This window comes from Bubalus kerabau, chromosome 13, assembly GCF_029407905.1.
Source record: "Bubalus kerabau isolate K-KA32 ecotype Philippines breed swamp buffalo chromosome 13, PCC_UOA_SB_1v2, whole genome shotgun sequence".
In the NCBI taxonomy this organism is placed as follows: Eukaryota; Metazoa; Chordata; class Mammalia; order Artiodactyla; family Bovidae; genus Bubalus; species Bubalus kerabau.
Window position 1 is genome coordinate 7,753,899 of NC_073636.1, and position 18,872 is coordinate 7,772,770.

General features: G+C 38.4%; 1 protein-coding gene across 4 annotated transcripts in view; it reads right to left on the reverse strand.

The window, feature by feature from the left end:
* Positions 1–3,276: 3,276 nt before the first annotated feature.
* Positions 3,277–18,872, reverse strand: part of ESF1 (ESF1 nucleolar pre-rRNA processing protein homolog) — a 58,115-nt gene continuing 42,519 nt past the window's right edge. For all 4 annotated transcript variants that reach the window (XM_055543433.1, XM_055543434.1, XM_055543436.1 and 1 more), the window contains exons 11-14: positions 16,818–16,905; positions 7,660–7,742; positions 5,984–6,130; positions 3,277–4,090 (exon numbers count right to left, since the gene is read on the reverse strand). In XM_055543433.1, the coding sequence (XP_055399408.1) occupies positions 3,797–4,090; positions 5,984–6,130; positions 7,660–7,742; positions 16,818–16,905 (612 nt within the window). In that variant the 3' untranslated portion in view covers positions 3,277–3,796. The remainder of the gene's footprint in view (positions 4,091–5,983; positions 6,131–7,659; positions 7,743–16,817; positions 16,906–18,872) is intronic.

Genomic DNA, 18,872 nt, shown 5'->3' on the forward strand with positions numbered 1-18,872 from the left:
ACAGCTGGCACTAACTTGCAAGTCACTGAAGGAGGCATTTTGGAAGCAAATCCTCTAGTTCTCAGCTAAGGCCAAGTGGAGAATACATGAGCCTTCTCCACTGAGCCATCTGGAAACTGAGTATTTTTAAGAAAATAAATGATTATGGTTGTTTTAAATTGCAAAGTTTGAGGGTGGTTTGTTATAAAGCAATAGGTCACCAGAATGGTCAGGATCTTCCCTTGTAGCTCAGTCGGTAAAGAATCTGCCTGCAACGCAGGAGATCTGGGTTCGATTCCTGGGTCAGGAAGATCCCCTGGAAAAGGAAATGGTAACTCGCTCCAGTATTCTTGCCTGGAGAATCCCATGGACAGAGGAGCCTGGTGGGCTATAGTCCACACAGTCACAAGAGTCGAACATGACTTAGTGACTAAACCAGCACCACCATGGTCAGGAATCAAGGAAACTTTCATGATCTTGGAGAGTGCAAGTTAGGCCTGATGAGCATGGGAATGTAGATTTAGGAATGGGAGGACTGGGAATTCCCTGGTGGTCCAATGATTAGGACTCCATGCTTTTACTTTCACTGCCAAGGGTGAGGCCTCAACCAATGGTCATGGAACTGAGATCCCACAAGTGTGGTTAAAAAAAGAAAAAGGAATAGAAGGATCATTCAAGACCCAATATCGTTCAGATGAGATTATTTTGTATCCTTTAGTGTCAGCATCCAATCAGGAGAAAGAAAAAATTTGAAGAACAAAGTTTAAATAATCATTTTAACAGGGTATTAGAGGAACCAGTTGTTGCTTAGTTGCTAAGTCATGTTTGACTCTTTTGCAACCCCATGGACTGTGGCCACCAGGCTCCTCTGTCCGTAGGATTTCCCAGGCAAGAATACTGGAGTGGGTTGCCATTTCCTTCTCCAGGGGATCTTCCCATCCTGGGGATTGAACACTTGGCTCCTGCTTGACAGTGATTTCAGTTCAGTTCAGTTGTTCAGTCATGTCCGATTCTTTGTGACCCCATGAACTTCAATAGCTGGGCTACCCTGTTCATCACCAACTCCTGGAGCTTGCTCAAACTCATGTCCATTGAGTCAGTGATGCTATCCAACCATCTCATCCTCTGTCATCCCCTTCTCCTCCAGCCTTCAATCTTTCCCAGCATCAGGGTCTCTTCCAATGAATCAGTTCTTCTCATCAGGTGGCCAAAGTATTGGAGTTTCAGCTTCAGCATCAGTCAGGACTGATTTCCTTTAGGATGGGCTGGTTGCATCACCTTGAGGTCCAAGGGACTCTGAAGAGTCTGTTTCCCTCTATTCCAAACTTTTTTTTTAATGAATGAGTATTCAGTTCAGTTCAGTCACTCAGTCGAGTCCAACTCTTTGCGACCCCATGAATCACACACGCCAGGCCTCCCTGTCCATCACCAATTCCCAGAGTTTACTCAAACTCATGTCCATTGAGTCAAATGAGTATTAAATTTTGTCAAATACTTTCTCTTTTCTTAAACCTGTTAATACAGTGGATTACTTTGGTTGGTTGTGAAAGAACCAGTTTTGCATACCTGGAATTAAACCTCCTAGGCCATTTAATTGGAGAAGGTGATAGCACTCCACTCCAATACTCTTGCCTGGAAAATCCCATGGATGGAGGAGCCTGCTGGGCTGCAGTCCATGGGGTTGCAAAGAGTCAGACACGACTGAGTGACTTCACTTTCACTTTTATGCACTGGAGAAGGAAACGGCAACCCACTCCAGTGTTCTTGCCTGGAGAATCCCAGGGACAGGGGAGCCTGGTGGGCTGCCGTCTGTGGGGTCGCACAGAGTCAGACACGACTGAAGCAACTTAGCAGCAGCAGCAGGCCATATAATTAAATTAAACCCTCTTGGTGTATAATTCTTTTTATACATTGTTAGATTTAATATGCTAATACTTTGTTGAGGATTTTTATGCTTAAGTTTTAGAGACAGATGGATTCTCCAGAAGCAATCTCATTTCTACATATTAACAATAAACACCAGTGTGCAGGTATTATTTGTACTGTCTTTGGTCTTTGTATTAAGGATACCACAAACAACAATCAAAATGAATGTGACCTTAAGAGTCACCCCAACTACCCCCACATTGTGTACTGAAGTGACAGTGGCCATTTTTTTATCCTGAGTTTTACTATCAGGAATTATTGAGAACCTAGTATTTTTGGTGTAGAATGTTTAACAAAGTACCTGATAATGCTATTCCTTTTTTTTCTACTTAAAAAAATATCAACTTTCTGAGAAAATGAGCCAGGGCTGTGCATATGTTCCATTTATTTGTTATAATCAAGTGTGTGCCCGACTAGTAAAATGAGACTTACAATTAAATATAGTGACTTAACAACAAAGGGCTCAAAAACAAAAACCCAAACCAAACCAATTAAAAAACCAAAGGGCTAAAAAAAAAACCCCCAAAACCAAAGAGCTAAATTTCACAGTAATTTAAAAATCAAACTGAGTAATCCCCACACTATGATTAAAGTTTAAAGGAAAAAAGTCTTTTTCCTTGAATAATGAAATATATACAACTGTTTATAGACAATATTCAAAAATACATTAAGATTCATGATCTTTTAGTGATGAGTATGTAAATACTGCTTTATTTGGCTGAACCACCTAAAAATGTCAGCACTTTATGGTAAGAATACCATGCCCTGCACATACTCTGCATTTTTCTGTTATTATGAGCAATTTTAGATAGACTGTTTATATGCCCTTATTATCTTGACATCATTCTGTGTCTTATATCCTTTTATTCTCGAAAATATATAGTACATTGGTGGGCTTGAGTTTTTATACCAATAATGTCAAGTTTACTGTTAATCAAAAACTTGGCCAAATTCCTACTGCCTTTTTTCCCCCCAAGTGATCATTTTGGATTTTTAAATTTTCATTTATCTATATAGCACACCTACTTCTTCTAAGTGGTCAGTTAACAGTTTATAAAATCTAGACCAGATGAGATCCAGGAGTATTAAGGCCTCAAAGGTGTGTTTTAATTTAATTAAAAAATTAAGATTCCTTAAACTCTACAGCGGCATATCTACCATTCCAGGCATTCCAAAAATCTGAAGGGCAGACAGAAAGATTTCCTGCTACTATAATTAGAAAAATCATCACAGAGTTCACAAATATTTCAACTACAATTATGAGTAATGCAAACCTGGAACTGCCTTTCATGGAGATGTACTCTTAAAGAGTTAGTTAGGTTTTTAGATAGTTTTCCAGAGAGTAATTTGAGGTGAATAAGATGAAATAAATCAGTGTACACAAAATAATAAAAACTTTTATTTATAAATTAATAAACAAACTATAATAAACATGACCAAACAACAAAGAAAGTTACTGGCTTCTATTCATTATGGCTAGAAAAATAAATTATTTAAACAAGTATCTAAATCTGCCTCCTGCTTCCAGAGAAATAAATGTATTGCATGTACATATTTTCAAATTGTTCCCAACTCTTATTCCAACTCAAGACTTGGGTAGTACTCTATTTTTTATATAGGAATTGTACACAGACTTTACAAAAGCTAATAGAGTAAAAAATATTAAAATTTTATAAACCTTATAGTCTGGATTGATTATGATTAATTTGTGGAAATATACAGTACAAATCTTTCAACCATTCACAATTTGGTCTGTTATACATGGAAAATAAATTTTATGACTGTCAGATTTTACTTATATTCTTGAAAGGTTGACTGTTCCCAATAAGTAATCCTTCCACCACTTCTGTATACTTTCTACATTCTCAATTCAAAAGGAAACAACATACAATTATTTGACTTTTTGTTTTTTTCTTGCTTGAAACTGCTCTGTTTTGTTTTTTACAGATTTAATCAACATTGACAAGGCAGGATCAATGGACCTCTTGTGTGATTCCTTCTGAATCTCACCCTCCTTTTCACTCGTTGCCTGAATCAGCCCCTGTTCTTTTTGTTCTCTCTGACGGGCTTTCTCCTCAAGGATTCTTTCCATAGCTTTTGTTTTCTTGAAATTAGGATCTGAAGGATCCAAATTGAACAAGTGGGAAGTATACATTGCCTGAAATCTTGCATCCTTAACATTGACCTGCAAACCCAAAAGGAAAGTATAAATACATAAAATTAGTAAACCAAAAGGCCTAGAAATGAGACCAGAGTTCAAAAAGTCAGCGAGTTGATAAAAAATACAAATGTATTTTGCATAGAAAGCCATTCCTCCACAGATCTTCAATGAAGTTTTTAGGTTTATTCTCGAACCACATGTGCAGGGCACACTGTTCTTACCACACAATGACAACATCCTTGGGAGGGAATTATCGCAGTCTATATGTTACACTGTGGCCTGTTACTACCTCAGCCTCTTAGACTGTCTGCAGGAGTGACCACAGGAGATGCAGGCTCACCTATGCTTACAGTGTGAAATCTCTTTCTGGCTGAGATAATTAAGCCAGTGATGGTATCTCCTGTTGGAATTTTAGGCGAAGTCACTGCCTTCTTAGTACAATAAATTTTTTTCAACCTTGGTGCTAAAATGAGCAGCTACTGAGAGTGAATCATACAGCAGATTTAAAGACCATGATGGGAAAGACGGTACCCCCAAGACTAAGATCTGATCAGATACAAGCTCCAAATGCATCCTTTATCATTCTACAAAAACACTGCGTTCCCACACTTTAAGAGCATACTCTTAACTCCAGCCAGGCCTTCAAGTATTGCCGGGCACAGGAGTGACCAGACAGAAAGTGAGCATGACTCCCTGACTGCCACTCATCATTGCCCTGTGAAAAAGAGCCCACCCAGAGATGGACTGTAGAGTTATTTGTAGTAAGGACCACAGGCGTGATACTACTACCACACTCACAAAAAATGTTTTTATCATGCATAAGACATCATTTTCTTCATGATGATTAGTTATCATAATAGAAGATTTGACTATAAATCATTCTCTGCTTTTAACTTTTTTTAAGAAAACTAATTTACCAAAAATTGATTCAGTGGAACAGCACCATACTTGGAGCTGACTTACAGAAACCAGAGTTACACAGTGGTCTCAAAGTCCCTCTCAATGCTGCTTAGAAGTTATTTGTATGCTTCTCTCAATTCTCCAAACAAATTCAAAATCTCTCCCATCTTCTTCTGAGTCTATTCTTCCATGCTAATGGATGGAAGTCATCAAATAGTTCCTGATAGCTCTCTGTAGGTTTTCTGTACAGGGCTCAAACTCATGCATGGGGACTGTGTGGCCACTAGAAATATGTATTTTAGCAAAAAAAGAGGGGAAAGAGGGAACATTGGAAACAAGAAACAGAGCAATTAAAAAATTGTGGCCTGGGACTTTCCCGGTGGTCCAGTGGTTATGAAACTGACTGCCAATGCAGGGGATGTGTTTGATCCCTGGTCCAGAGAGACTTCAAAAACTGGACAACTGAGCCTACCTGCATCAACTGCCGAGCCCATGCACCCTAGAGTTCATATTCCTCAAGAGAACCCATCACAACGAGAAGCCTGGGTACCACAGCTACAGGGCAGCCCCTGCTCACCAGAGCTAGAGAAAGCCTGTGCAGAGCAACAAAGAGCCCATGCAGCGAAACGCAGACCCAGCGCAGTCAAAAAAAAAAAAAAAATCGCACCTACTGCCTGGCCCTTGCACACAGAGTGTGACGTGAATCTGCTACTTCGCAGTCAGGCTTAACGATGCATAACTTTCCCAGTGTGAGCATCACACTGCATGTGATTCTAATGCTAAAAGCTACATATTTTGGTGCAACATAGCTACCAAAATAGAAGCCTACTACTTCACCTGATGCTTAAAGAACTACCCTGGGGATGAACTGGTTATACTGGACTAAAAGATGGTAGCTTTGGCTCCACAACTGGGTCCTTCCTGAGATCAAGGGGCCAAGCTCAATTTTTATCTAAAGAGCTGACTTTGGATTCAACGCCAGCTTTTAATAGAATAATGATTTTTGTCGCTGGTTACCTCAAAGTCATCCTCCAATAATTCCTTCTTCTTCATGAGCTGTTTTTTCTTCTTTTTGCTCAGATTCTGGTGCTCCACAATCTTGTTATAATTGAAGTGTTTCTTGCTCTCTTCCTCCTCATCCATCACAAGCAAAGCCATTTCAGCCTGTGGAGAGGAAAAAAAGAGTTCAAATATACGACAGTGTTTTTCTTTCCTCAAACAGGAGTATGGAGCACAGAAATCCCCTCAGAAAAGGAAAAGCCAGTCATCAGTGCTCTGGGATGACACCTGTCTTCCATCACAGACTGTGGATCACTGAACTCATAAAGAAATCCACAGACCGCTGTACAGCAACAGGTATAATTTTTTGGAGAAACATCACTGACAACAGGAGAGGGGTGAACACTTGATCTAAAAACCAGACCATATTTCACATTATGTAACTGATCAGTAGGTGGTAGAAACAAAAGTCCTCAAGTTCCCCAAATAAAAATTCCTCATTTTCACTTTGGTCTTTTTAAGCAGACACTAAATCTCATCAACATGTAGTAGTTTGTGATACAGACTAGACTTTCCAAACATGTGCTTTATGAACAATGAATTCCTTTTTTCTTTTGCTGTTTTTGCCTCTACTTTTCCAATATTGATATATGAAGGCAAGATCTTAATATTTGCTGCTGAAATCTAATATAATGCCTGTTTCCATTCAACAGGTATTTTCTACTGACCATGGGATTAAATGTAAATCTTTAAGAATCAAGTAAACAACCATGCATGCTACAGAAAATACAATCTTCCTCCACCCACTTAGACTGCTTTAATTTCCTCTCCTTTCCATGACTGGTACCTACAGTTCGCTTTCTTTTTAGAATGATTTCCTACAAACAAAGATTTTCTTTGTGTTCCTTAACTCTATAAACACTACTGCATATGCAATAAAAGATGCATTAAGATGCAGAGTTTAGGTGACCAGTCTGGCTCCCTCCTAGACAGTGCTGGGAACATCAGACTCAGGAATGTTGCTGCTGCTGCTGCTAAATCGCTTCAGTCGTGTCCGACTCTGTGCGACCCCATAGATGGCCTCCTACCAGGCTCCTCTGTCCACGGGATTCTCCAGGCAAGAACACTGGAGTGGGTTGCCATTGAACGCTGCTGACTCCAATTCCTGTCTCAGCAAAAACACGTACTATTTTGTGCCGTGGATTATGTGGAGGTGCTTAAGGGTAATATTCACTACACTTCCAAGAAAGGCTTTAATTTTGCACATTAATTTTCAACAATAAAAAGAGAGAGAGGAGCATTTAACAAGCCATAAAACAAACTCTGTATTACAGGACAGATTCAGACTGAATTAAAACCATGTCAATATTATTTTTAAGTTTTAATATTAGTATTTTTGTCTCTTATTGTCAGTTTTGCCCTTTATTGTCAGTTATAATAAGGGTTTTAAAAGATATTTTCCTCTTAATCACAAACGGACATGCCTTGGGTGTGAACTAAACTTTAACTCTGTACTTGGAGAAATATTTGGTGAAAAGGAGATATTTTTAAATTATGCTGCTAAAATATTTATAAATTTCATTGTTAAAATCAGTTATTTTTTTATTAGACATATTGGAAACTCATATGGACACCTTCACTTAAAGCGTACATATCACTTGTCCATTAAAAATGTAAACATGACCATTAATTACCTTTTGTCTTTCTATTTCAGCTTCTTCCTCTGGAGATATGTCATCTTTTGCAGATTTTGTTGATTTTTTCTTTTCTTTTATACCTGGCACAACAAACCAACATATCACAACAATTTGCTTATACTATTTATTTTAAAAATTTTGTTTGTAATAAAAATGCAAGATATCTAGAAATAATCTTACCAATAAATATATAGAAACTAAAGAAGCTAAAAAAAAAATAAGTATTACTGAGATGACTATGGGTATGAATAGAATAATAGTCTGGACATGATGAGTGAATATTATAAAGGAATTTCTTCTGAAAGTAATGTATAATTCTACATCAATTAAAAAGAAAACTTATAAGATCATTTTAGCAGAAACAGAATAAACACTAGATAGAATTCAGTATCCTCTCATAATATATATACATTTAATAAAATTCTAAATAAAATTTTATTCAAGGAAATCTTTGCAAAGAATGAGATAGATCTGATTTACTAGTGATACAGTATGCTAAAGTGTACTACAAAGTGAAAAAAACCAAAAATGCTGTAACTATACAATGAGAAAAATAGAACAGTATGGCTTAGTATATAATAAAATGTAGCATCATACATCACTGGAAAAAGAAGGGATTATTCAATAACTGGTGCTGGGCAATTTGTTCTATTCTGCAAAATAATCCTTGAGCTATAGCTGTGTGCATGTGCTCAGTCACTCATTCATGTCTGAGTCTTTGCGACCCCATTCACTATAGCCCACCAGGCTCCTCTGTCCATGGGATTTCCCAGGCAAGAATATTGGAAGTGGGCTGCCATTTCCTATTCCAAGGGATCTTCCCGACCTAGGAGCCATACTGCATAATGTACAGAAAAACAAAATGCAGATGTATTAAAGAGTTAAACACTAAAAAACCTATGAGAAAATACAGGGGAACAGCTACCTGATCTTAAGTAGAAGAAACGTTCTCTTAGCATATGAACAACAGAAGAGATCAAAGGGAAAAAAAAGTAATTTAAATATAAAAACTCTTAAAACTCATCAGCAAAATGAAAAATTCATCTGTTTAGTGACAATTTGACAATAACTACCTGGAAGTAAACGTTTAACAAAATCCTTTCTCCTTCTCCAAAGACAAAGTTGATCTTTGTTTAACTTCCTGTGTCTACTATTATTAGACAAAATTACTTATGGTAAAAGTGGCTCCTGATTAGAAAAACTTCCAAGGATGCAGGGACTTCTGGAGACCACAAGATGTTAGATGAGATGTTCCTGAAGGAGAGGGAGTAACCAATGGCAGCTAAGAGCAGTCTGGAGTGACTGGCTTGGGTTTAAACTCTGGCTCAAGTTCACTCAAGCTATAGCATTCGTGTTTTGTGTCCTTCTTTGTAAAGTGGGGATTATAACAACTAATTGCACCTAGCATTTAGGGTTACTGTGAGGACTAAATAAACTAATAAATGTGAAGAGCTTAGTTAACGTCAGGCACATGGTGCTATAAGCTACCTGCTATTATTGTGATAACATTCTGACTACATATATATGATGTTCTGGGTTCCTTGTGATCACACAGATGCTGTTTTTTTTTTTCTTCTTTTTGTGTGTCTCTTGGGAAGAGTTCAAAGAGAATTTGGTGTCAAAGTATGAAGAACCAGTCTGAAGAGTAAGAAGGTTCAGAATCCACAAAGCCCCCTTCCAGAATGTTATTACACCATGTCAACCTTCTCTGAGCTACTGGGCACTGTCTTATTTGTATTTGGATGAGCTCAGTTTTGTCCTTCCAATGCAGAGAAATCAATGGTTACTACTTTAGAAAATAGTAGCAATTTAATACTACTACAGCACTTACCATGCATCAGGAAATAGTGCTATTTACTTCCTTTTATATATGAACTACTTTAAGCCTCACAATAACCCTATGAGGTAGATTCTATTATTTATTACAATTTTCACTCTGTTGTTGACGAAACTGAAACAGAGAGAGACTGAGTGATTTGTCTCAAGCTGAGTAAGCAAAGGAACCATGAGTCAAACCCTAGCACTCCAGTTCAGGCTCTGGTAACCCCCACACTCTATACTTCACTACCAAATGTCACTCTCCCTTGAGTAGTTCTTTCCATTTAAAAAGCACTTTGTTGTGAAATAATAAATTTCAGAGAACATATAATGATGGCTGAATAACCACATCTAGTGGGGGATAACAGGAAGTCAAGAGAAGCTTCCTTTTTAAAAAATTTATTTATTTTTAATTGGAGGAGATCTCTTTATAATATTGTTATAAACATTGTTACATTTTTGGTTTCTGCCATACATCAACATAAATCAGCCATAGCAATACATATGTCCCCTCCCTCTGGAACCACTTTAGAAGCTGCCTTGTGGGCACTAGCCCTCTGCATGGGGGCAGCCCAGCCCAGCTGAGAGAAGATGATGGTGTATAAAGTGTGGCCAGGTTCACTCCTCACTGCCGCTAAGGCATCTACCTGTCTGCACTTTCAAGGAGAAACATTACTGTATGTAGTCCTTTCTCTAAGTGAGACTGTGTTCCTTATCTCAAATGTTTTTCAGGGAATGATTTATCTGTTTTGAGATTATAGCCTTTTCTCTGCTGTAAAGTACATGCATGTACATGTGTATATATACACATACACACATATATAAAAGTATCCTCAAGGTTCCACTTTCTTAGAGTCTGACTCCCACACCCTCAATTTGCCTCTGCTCCTATCCTCTTAAGGCCAGGGCTCCTTTTGAAGTGAACAGACAAGTGACACATGCAGAAGCTCTCTCTGTGGCACGGGAAAAAATCAGGCTGTCCATGATTAATACATGAAGGAGATAAAGATCTTCACATACAGCTGTGGGAAATCATTTCAAAGAGCCCACAATGAACTGTTTCAGATTTTTACAACAACCTGGTGAAAAGCCATAAAAATAAACTTGAAAGGAAGACTTCAGTAAGGGAGGAAAAAAATCTTCAAGATGGTTGGGACTAAAAATGATATCTAATTTTACATGATGAAAATTTCTTTGCTCAAGAAGAATTTACTGTGTGCTAAACTGAACTGTTTAGTCCAAAGATAAATAACGTGTAGAGACCCTTTCTGCACTGTTAACAAGATTGCTGTAAGCGGGCACATCTTTATTTATTTATTTAAAAAAAAAAAAAAGCATTTTCCCTTTGGAAAGTTTTCACATCTAATTTAGATGAAGACTACTGGGGAAATGAAAGTCCCTGTTCTGAAACGTTATCTTTATAATTTCATTTTCCATTACTTGTTATGTTAGAGAACTGTTCCTGTAAAAAAGTTCTTTCAGAGTGTTCAGTTGAGCACTTTTGTGGGACAGCAGTTAAGAGAACTCACTGGAGGGCAGACTGGTCTCCGTACTGACCAGACGGGAGTGTTAAGTCCCCTAATGATTCACACTTAGCAGCAAGCTACTGCACCCAAGAGTGCTAATTCATAATCAGATTCAATATGCAGCCTGTGTATCTTCCTCTGAACCAAGGCATTCGGCCTTGCCTGGAAAGCCAGCAAGTCCTTGTGTCCAACTCTGACACATATGGATCCTGGGTCTGGTCTTTACAATGCACTTGAAGAGTTACAAAATGCTTATAAAAGCATTTGTAAACTATAAAACAATGTATGAGTAGTATACTGTAAGTACTCACCATAGTGGCTGAATGAACCAAATACGTTTACTTTACTGATTTTTTTTTTCCATCACGTTGTGTGGTCTGTGAGATCTTAGTTCCCCCTTAGTTCCCATCCAGGGATTGAACCTGTGCCCCCTGCACTTGAAGTATGAAGTCTTAACCAATGGACTGCCAGGAAGTCTCACCTTATTAGATTTTCTTGGTATTTTATCAAATATCTAAAGTTTTCAAGACAAAGGATACACTCTAATAGGGTATATTTACATGTGATATACTTTAATTCACTCCTACTTCTTAAAAAACAAAATCTTATTAGAGTTTATGCAGTTAGATAGCAATAAGCACATTACCTCACCATCTCACTTCTAAAAAAAAATGTTTTAACTCATTCTAGAAGTACATTTTCAAAACTTTCATCTAATATTGAGTTTGCAGCTTAGAATAAAATAGAAAGAATACAGCAAATTTACAGTGTATGGGGAACAAACAGAAGGAAGAACTAAAAAAGATTTCTGGTACTGATATTGGCTCCTAACCTGAGCCAAATACCAGGTCTGGCATCAGTCGGTGAACTCAATTTCTCCATATTTTTTGAACAGTGTGTAAGTTAGCCCTGGGACTGCCTAGGATAACGGTGTTATAAACATACCCAAGTCCATCTGGCTTAAAATGTCTCTGTCCTGCTCAACTGTGGGAACTGAACTATATACCCTTCCAAACACAAATGCTTTTCCTATTTCACAGCTGTTCCTTCTCAGTTTCTTAAACTTTCCTACCTTCCAGGTACACCTTCTCCAGGACAGGGTACTTTATGCAGGCTCTTGACTTCAGAGCCCAAACCTGCATCTTCCTCTCTCACCAGCGCTTCCTACCTTTCATTCTGTGGTGTGAAATACTATTTATAAGCTAACAATTACTAAGTATATATTTTCAATCTGACTTTTCAGCTGATCTCCAAACCTCATATACAAATGTTAACCTATCTGATTGACATCTTAGACCAATTGTGTCCTACTGACCCTTTCCTAAGATTCTCCTTAACTCAGTAAATAGAAGAACATTATCACAGCCACAGGACTGGAAAAGGTCAGTTTTCATTCCAATCCCAAAGAATGGCAATACCAAAGAATGTTCAAACTACTGCACAATTGCACTCATTTCACATGCTAGAAAGATCATGCTCAAAATCCTCCAAGCTAGGCTTCAACAGTATGTGAATCAAGAACTTCCAGATGTTCAAGGTGAATTTAAAAAAGGCAGAGGAACCAGAGATCAAATTGCCAACATCTGTTGGATCACAGGAAAAACCAAGAGAATTCCAGAAAAACACCTACTTCTGCTTCATTGACTATGATAAAGCCTTTGACTGTGTGGATCACAATAAACTGTGGAAAATTCTTAAAGAGATGGAAACACCAGATCACCTGACCTGCCTCTTGAGAAATCTGTATCCAGGTCAAGAAGCAACAGTTAGAACTGGACATGGAACAACAGACTGGTTCCAAATCAGGAAAGGAGTATGTCAAGGCTGTATATTGTCACCCTGCTTATTTACCTTGTATGCAAAGTACATCATGAGAAATACTGGGCTGGATGAAGTACAAGTTAAAATCAAAGACTGCTGGGAGAAATATTAATAACCTCAGATATGCATGACACCACCCTTATGGCAGAAAGTGAAGAGGGACTAAAGAGCCTCTTGATGAAGGTAAAAGAGGAAAGTGAAAAAGCTGTATTAAAACTCAACATTCAAAAAACTAAGATCATGGCATCGGTCCCATCACTTCATGGCAAATAGACTTGGAAACAATGGAAACAGTGACACGTTATTTTCTTGGGCTCCAAAATCACTGAGGATGGTGAAATTAAAAGATGTTTGCTCCTTGGAAGAAAAGCTATGACAAACCTAGACAGCGTATTAAAAAACAGAGATATCACTTTACTGACAAAGGTGGGTTTTATCAAAGCTATGGTTTTTCCAGTAGTCATGTATGGATGTGAGAGTTGGACTATAAAGAAGGCTGAGTGCCAAAGAATTGATGCTTTTGAACTGTGGTGTTGGAGAAGACTCATGAGTCTCTTGGACTGCAAGATCAAACCAGTCAATCCTAAAGGAAATAAACCCTGAAAATTCACTGGAAGGACTGATGCTGAAGCTGAAGCTCCAATGCTTTGGCCACCTGATGTGAAGAGCTGATTCACTGGAAAAGACCCTGATGCTGGGAAAGACTTAAGGTGGGAGGAGAAGGGGACAACAGAGGACGAGATAGTTGGATGGCATCACCAACTCAATAAACATAACCGTGAGCAAGCTCTGGAGATGGTAAAGGACAGGGAAGCCTGGCATGCTGCAGTCCAGGGCGTCACAAACATTCGGACATGACTGAGTGACTGAACAACAATTGCAGAGATTCAAAACAAGAATCTAGGAGTTATGCTAAATTTCTTCCTTATCCAAATAAAAATTGGTAAGTCTACCTCCAAAATATATCTAGAATCCCATTCAGTTTCCTTCTTCCAATATTATTACTAGTAAGCTGTCTAGACTAACCATCACCTCTTGTCCAGACCTCTGCAAAGGTCTGGTCTCTCAGCTCTCACCATGCTTTCTTCAGTCTGTTCTCTTTGCAGGACTCAGAGGAGTAGGCTTACATACACACCATACCATGTCACATCTTTGCTTTAAGACCCTTTCAGTTCACTTCAGTCGCTCAGTCGTGTCCGACTCTTTGCGACCCCATGAACCACAGCACGCCAGGCCTCCCTGTCCATCACCAACTCCTGGAGTCCACCCAAACCCATGTCCATTGTGTTGGTGATGCCATCCAACCATCTCATCCTTTGTCGTCCCCTTCTCCTCCTGCCCTCAATCTTTCCAAACATCAGGGTCTCTTCAAATGAGTCAACTCTTCGCATCAGGTGGCCAAAGTATTGAAGTTTCAGCTTCAGCATCAGTCCTTCCAATGCACACCCAGGACTGATCTTTAGGATGGACTGGCTGGAACTCCTTGCAGTCCAAGGGACTCTCAAGAGTCTTCTCCAACACCACAGTTCAAAAGCATCAATTCTTCTGTGCTCAGCTTTCTTTATAGTCCAACTCTCACATCCATACATGACTACTAGAAAAACCATAGCCTTGACTAGATGGACCTTTGTTGACAAAGTAGTGTCTCTGCTTTTTAATATGCTGTCTAGGTTGGTCATAACTTTCCTTCCAAGGAGCAAGCATCTTTTAAGACCCTTTACTGGCCTCCCATGGTCAGTGAGTAAAATCCAAATTTGTCGCTGTGACACAAGGCCCTGCCTCATAGTAAACTGCCCTTCTGCCCACATTCCAGGCACAAAGGTGAGGTGTCCTTCAATTCCACCACACATTCTTTCTCACCTCACAGCTGTTCTACCCACTTTCCCCTCATTTGCAGTGCTCCTTCCCCCAGCTCTCCCTGCCTGACTCCTCCTCATTCTGCAGGTCTCAGCTCAAATGTTGCCATCTCAAAGAAGCTTGCTTCACCCACCCTATATAAGAAAGCCACTCTCCTTCTTCTTCCCAGGTACATGCTCTGTATTATCCTATTTATTAGTTCCTTTAGAACACTGATCATATTCTCATAACATTCTTATTTGTTTACTGTAAAGAATCTGCCTGCAGTGCAAGAGACCCAGGTTCAATCCTTGGGTTGGGAAGATCCCCTGGAGAAGGAAATGGCAACCCAGTAGCCCTACCTGGAAAATCCTATGGATAGAGGAGCCTGGTGGGTTACAGTCCATGGGGTCACAAGAGTCGGACATGACTTTGTGACTAAACTACCACTTCATGTCGTCCCTTCCCTAAAACCATAAACTCTGAGGGATGTAACTTTGCTTGTATTATTAGTACTGTATCTCTAGCATACCAGAGTGCTTAGCACCTGGCAGGTACTCAAAAATATTTATTGACAGAATGAATAAACAAACATATGGTGAGACCATTTATTGGTCTAATTTTAATGTAAATTAAAAAAAAAAAATCACTTTTTCCTTAAATGAAAACAAGATATAAATTATTATTCCTAGGAAGTATTCTGAAATCAAAAGTATATTGAAAACAAGCAAACTTTACCTGTATTTTCCTTTGGAACTTCTGATACTAACTTTCAAGGAAACTATTCACAATTTAAATGTGCTGATTCCAAGAAACAAGCTACCCTAAGCCACCAAGCTACATAACTTACTCTTTGAATCCTACTCTGAGTTCTGCAGTTTGACCAGATTTCACAAGCCAAATGAAGCACTTTGGAATGAGAACAAGGAAATGATAATGCTTCACATTTCTCCGTTATAAACCTGGTTTCCTGAAATGCGAGGATAAGGCTAAAATCCACCATCTTTTAGAAATGACTGCTCAGGTATGATAAGAAGAAGAATATGCTAAGTTTCCATTTCCCTTTCCAATTCCTAAGAATCTCACATCCTATAATATAGACTTTATTCATCTTGATCCCCTTTTCATCAATAAAACATCAGTACTAAAAGGCTGTAACAACCAGGAAATAATTTTGAGCAATTTTGACTTTCCTGTAGAGAACTATTTTGGCCCACTAGTCACAAGGGACGAGAAACAGGGAAACTTCATAAAATCCTTCTCTTTACAATGCCAGCTTGGAGGTGCTCCAGGAGCAAGCCTTTGGGGTTCATGTGTGTGGTATGCAGAGCAGGGAAGGGCAAAATGCATGAGAACAAATGGAAAAACCTTACAGTGGTCCCATACTGACTTGTCCAAGTATGGTCTGAACCTTACCACACGTATTTATACACACACACACTTACACGTATGAAAAAAGTAAGAATGAATGCATTCAGGAGAGAACTGACTGGTGCATGTGCAATGGAAACTAGGCTCCTTGGAAACTGGAAATCAGATACCTGAGAGTTTATTTAGGGATTCACGGAAAAAGGGGAGGAGGCTGGCTTTTCAGCTACATGAAAGCTAATTATGAAGCAGAATAAATGAAATGGGATAAAATGAAACATAGATGTGGGGTCAACTGGAGCCAAAAGTTTTCACACTATGTACACATGTTTCACACATGCAAGCCGTGTAAAAATTTTAACATATCCACATAAACACAAATGGATTTATTCCATACTTTCAATTCTTCACAGACTTTGCAAAGAGAGACCTGGAGTGGATGTGTTATAAAAAAAGCAGTGAAACACACAAAGATATGACTTTCTTTTTTTCCTCATCCTTTTATAATCAATCTACCTAGAAAGGACTCCCTAGTAAACTTATGAAATTAATCATGTTCACCCAAAGCCTCCTATAATGAAATTACTTCTTGTACGTACAAGGGACATGCTGACTCTCCTATCTGATCAGTGGTTACATCTAACAGGACAAACGTGCTTATAAGCCACTAGGGAGCTACACAAATTCTAGGGATTTTGAAAGAATGCATAGTTTACATTGTTTCTACCCATGTCACCTTTTTTGCTTTAGATTCCAACTGAAAACTACAAATATGGGTTGGCTTACCTATTTTTTTAGCTTCTTCAGCAAAGTATGGGTCATTCATATCAACATCGGAGGGAACATCATCTTCACTGGCCTCTTCAGCAAGAGCCTTAAAGATGAATATAAAAAATAAATACAGTTTATTGTAAGGACCAAAACAAATAAATGTGAAGAAAAACCTAATTTCTTTTAAATCAAGCAGTTCAATCTAAAATTAAACTAGTTTTCAAAAATGGCTAAGTTTACAAAATAACTTCTGATTAACTCTTTTGTTTGTTCAACAAATGCTTATGGAATACTTTATAAATGCAGGAACTATACAGGGCTTTTGAGAGAGACAATAGTTATCAGATATATGGTTTCTGTCTTCAAAAATTTTATGATCTATTAAAAGAAATTAGCCACATAAACAAAGGTATGGTGGTGGTTTAGTCACTAAGTTGTGTCCAACTCTTTGCAATCCCATGGATGGTAGCCCTCAAGGCTCCTCTGTCCATGGGATTCTCCAGGCAAGAACACTGGAGTGGGTTGCCATTCCCTTCTCCAGGGGATCTTCCCGACCCAGGGATTGAACCTGGGTCTCCTGCATTGCAGGCAGATTCTTTACTGACTGAGCTATGAGGGAAGCCCTAAACAACAAAGGTATATAGCAATAATAATTAAAGATAGGGAGTTCCAGAAGAGACAAAAATAAAACACATTCAAGGAAAAGAATACTTTTAGATGGGTGATCAGTGAAGACAGGTAGCCTTAATCTCTCACAAAATTGAGAAATGGCAGTGATTAACAATAGCATGGAGTAGTTCACTGTGGAAGCCTGGCAGGCTGCAGTCCATGGGGTCACAAAGAATCAGACATGACTTAGCGACTGAACAAGTGCATTGTGGGTTATCTTTCAAATCATTATTTAATGCGATTTATCTGCTGGTTAATTAAAGAAAATGATTCTTTGTTATGAAATTTCAAAAATACAAAAGCATAAGGAAGGTATAATGAACCTCCTGTTCTCATCACCCAATTTCAATAATTACTTTATCTATAATCCATTCAAGAAAACTTCTGTACTAATTTTAGGCACATCAATTGGTTACATTTTCCCTAATGAAATTTGAACAGTTTACTAAATTAGTGTATTTAAGTTAAAAAAAAATCAAGTCTATAAAGTAAACAGAATATATGCAAACTAAGATCAGACTAACCAGATGGAGTTTATCCCCAGGAATCTACAATATGTGTCATTTTAAGAAAAATATTTAGATAAATCCATGCAACTATGGATACCTTATCTTCGACAAAGGAGGCAAGAATATGCAATGGAGAAAAGACAATCTCTTTAACAAGTGGTGCTGGGAAAACTGGTCAACCACTTGTAAAAGAATGAAACTAGAACACTTTCTAACACCATACACAAAAATAAACTCAAAATGGATTAAAGATCTAAACGTAAGACCAGAAAACTATAAAACTCCTAGAGGAGAACATAGGCAAAACACTCTCCGACATACATCACAGCAGGATCCTCTATGACCCACCTCCTAGAATATTGGAAATAAAAGCAAAAGTAAACAAATGGGACCTAATTAAAATTAAAAGCTTTTGCACAACAAAGGAAACTATAAGCAAGGTGAAAAGACAACCTTCAGAATGGGAGAAAATAATAGCAAATGAAGCAACTGACAAAGAATTAATCTCAAAAATATACAAGCAACTCCTGCAGCTCAATTCCAGAAAAATAAACGACCCAATCAAAAAATGGGCCAAAGAACTAAACAGACATTTCTCCAAAGAAGACATACAGATGGCTAATAAACATATGAAAAGAGGCTCAACATCACTCGTTATCAGAGAAATGCAAATCAAAACCACAGTGAGGTACCATTTCATGCCAGTCAGAATGCCTGCTATACAAATGTCCACAAGCAATAAATGCTGGAGAGGGTGTGGAGAAAAGGGAACCCTCTTACACTGTTGGTGGGAATGCAAACTACTACAGCCACTATGGAGAACAGTGTGGAAATTCCTTTAAAAAACTAGAAATAGAACTGCCATAGGACCCAGAAATCCCACTGCTGGGCA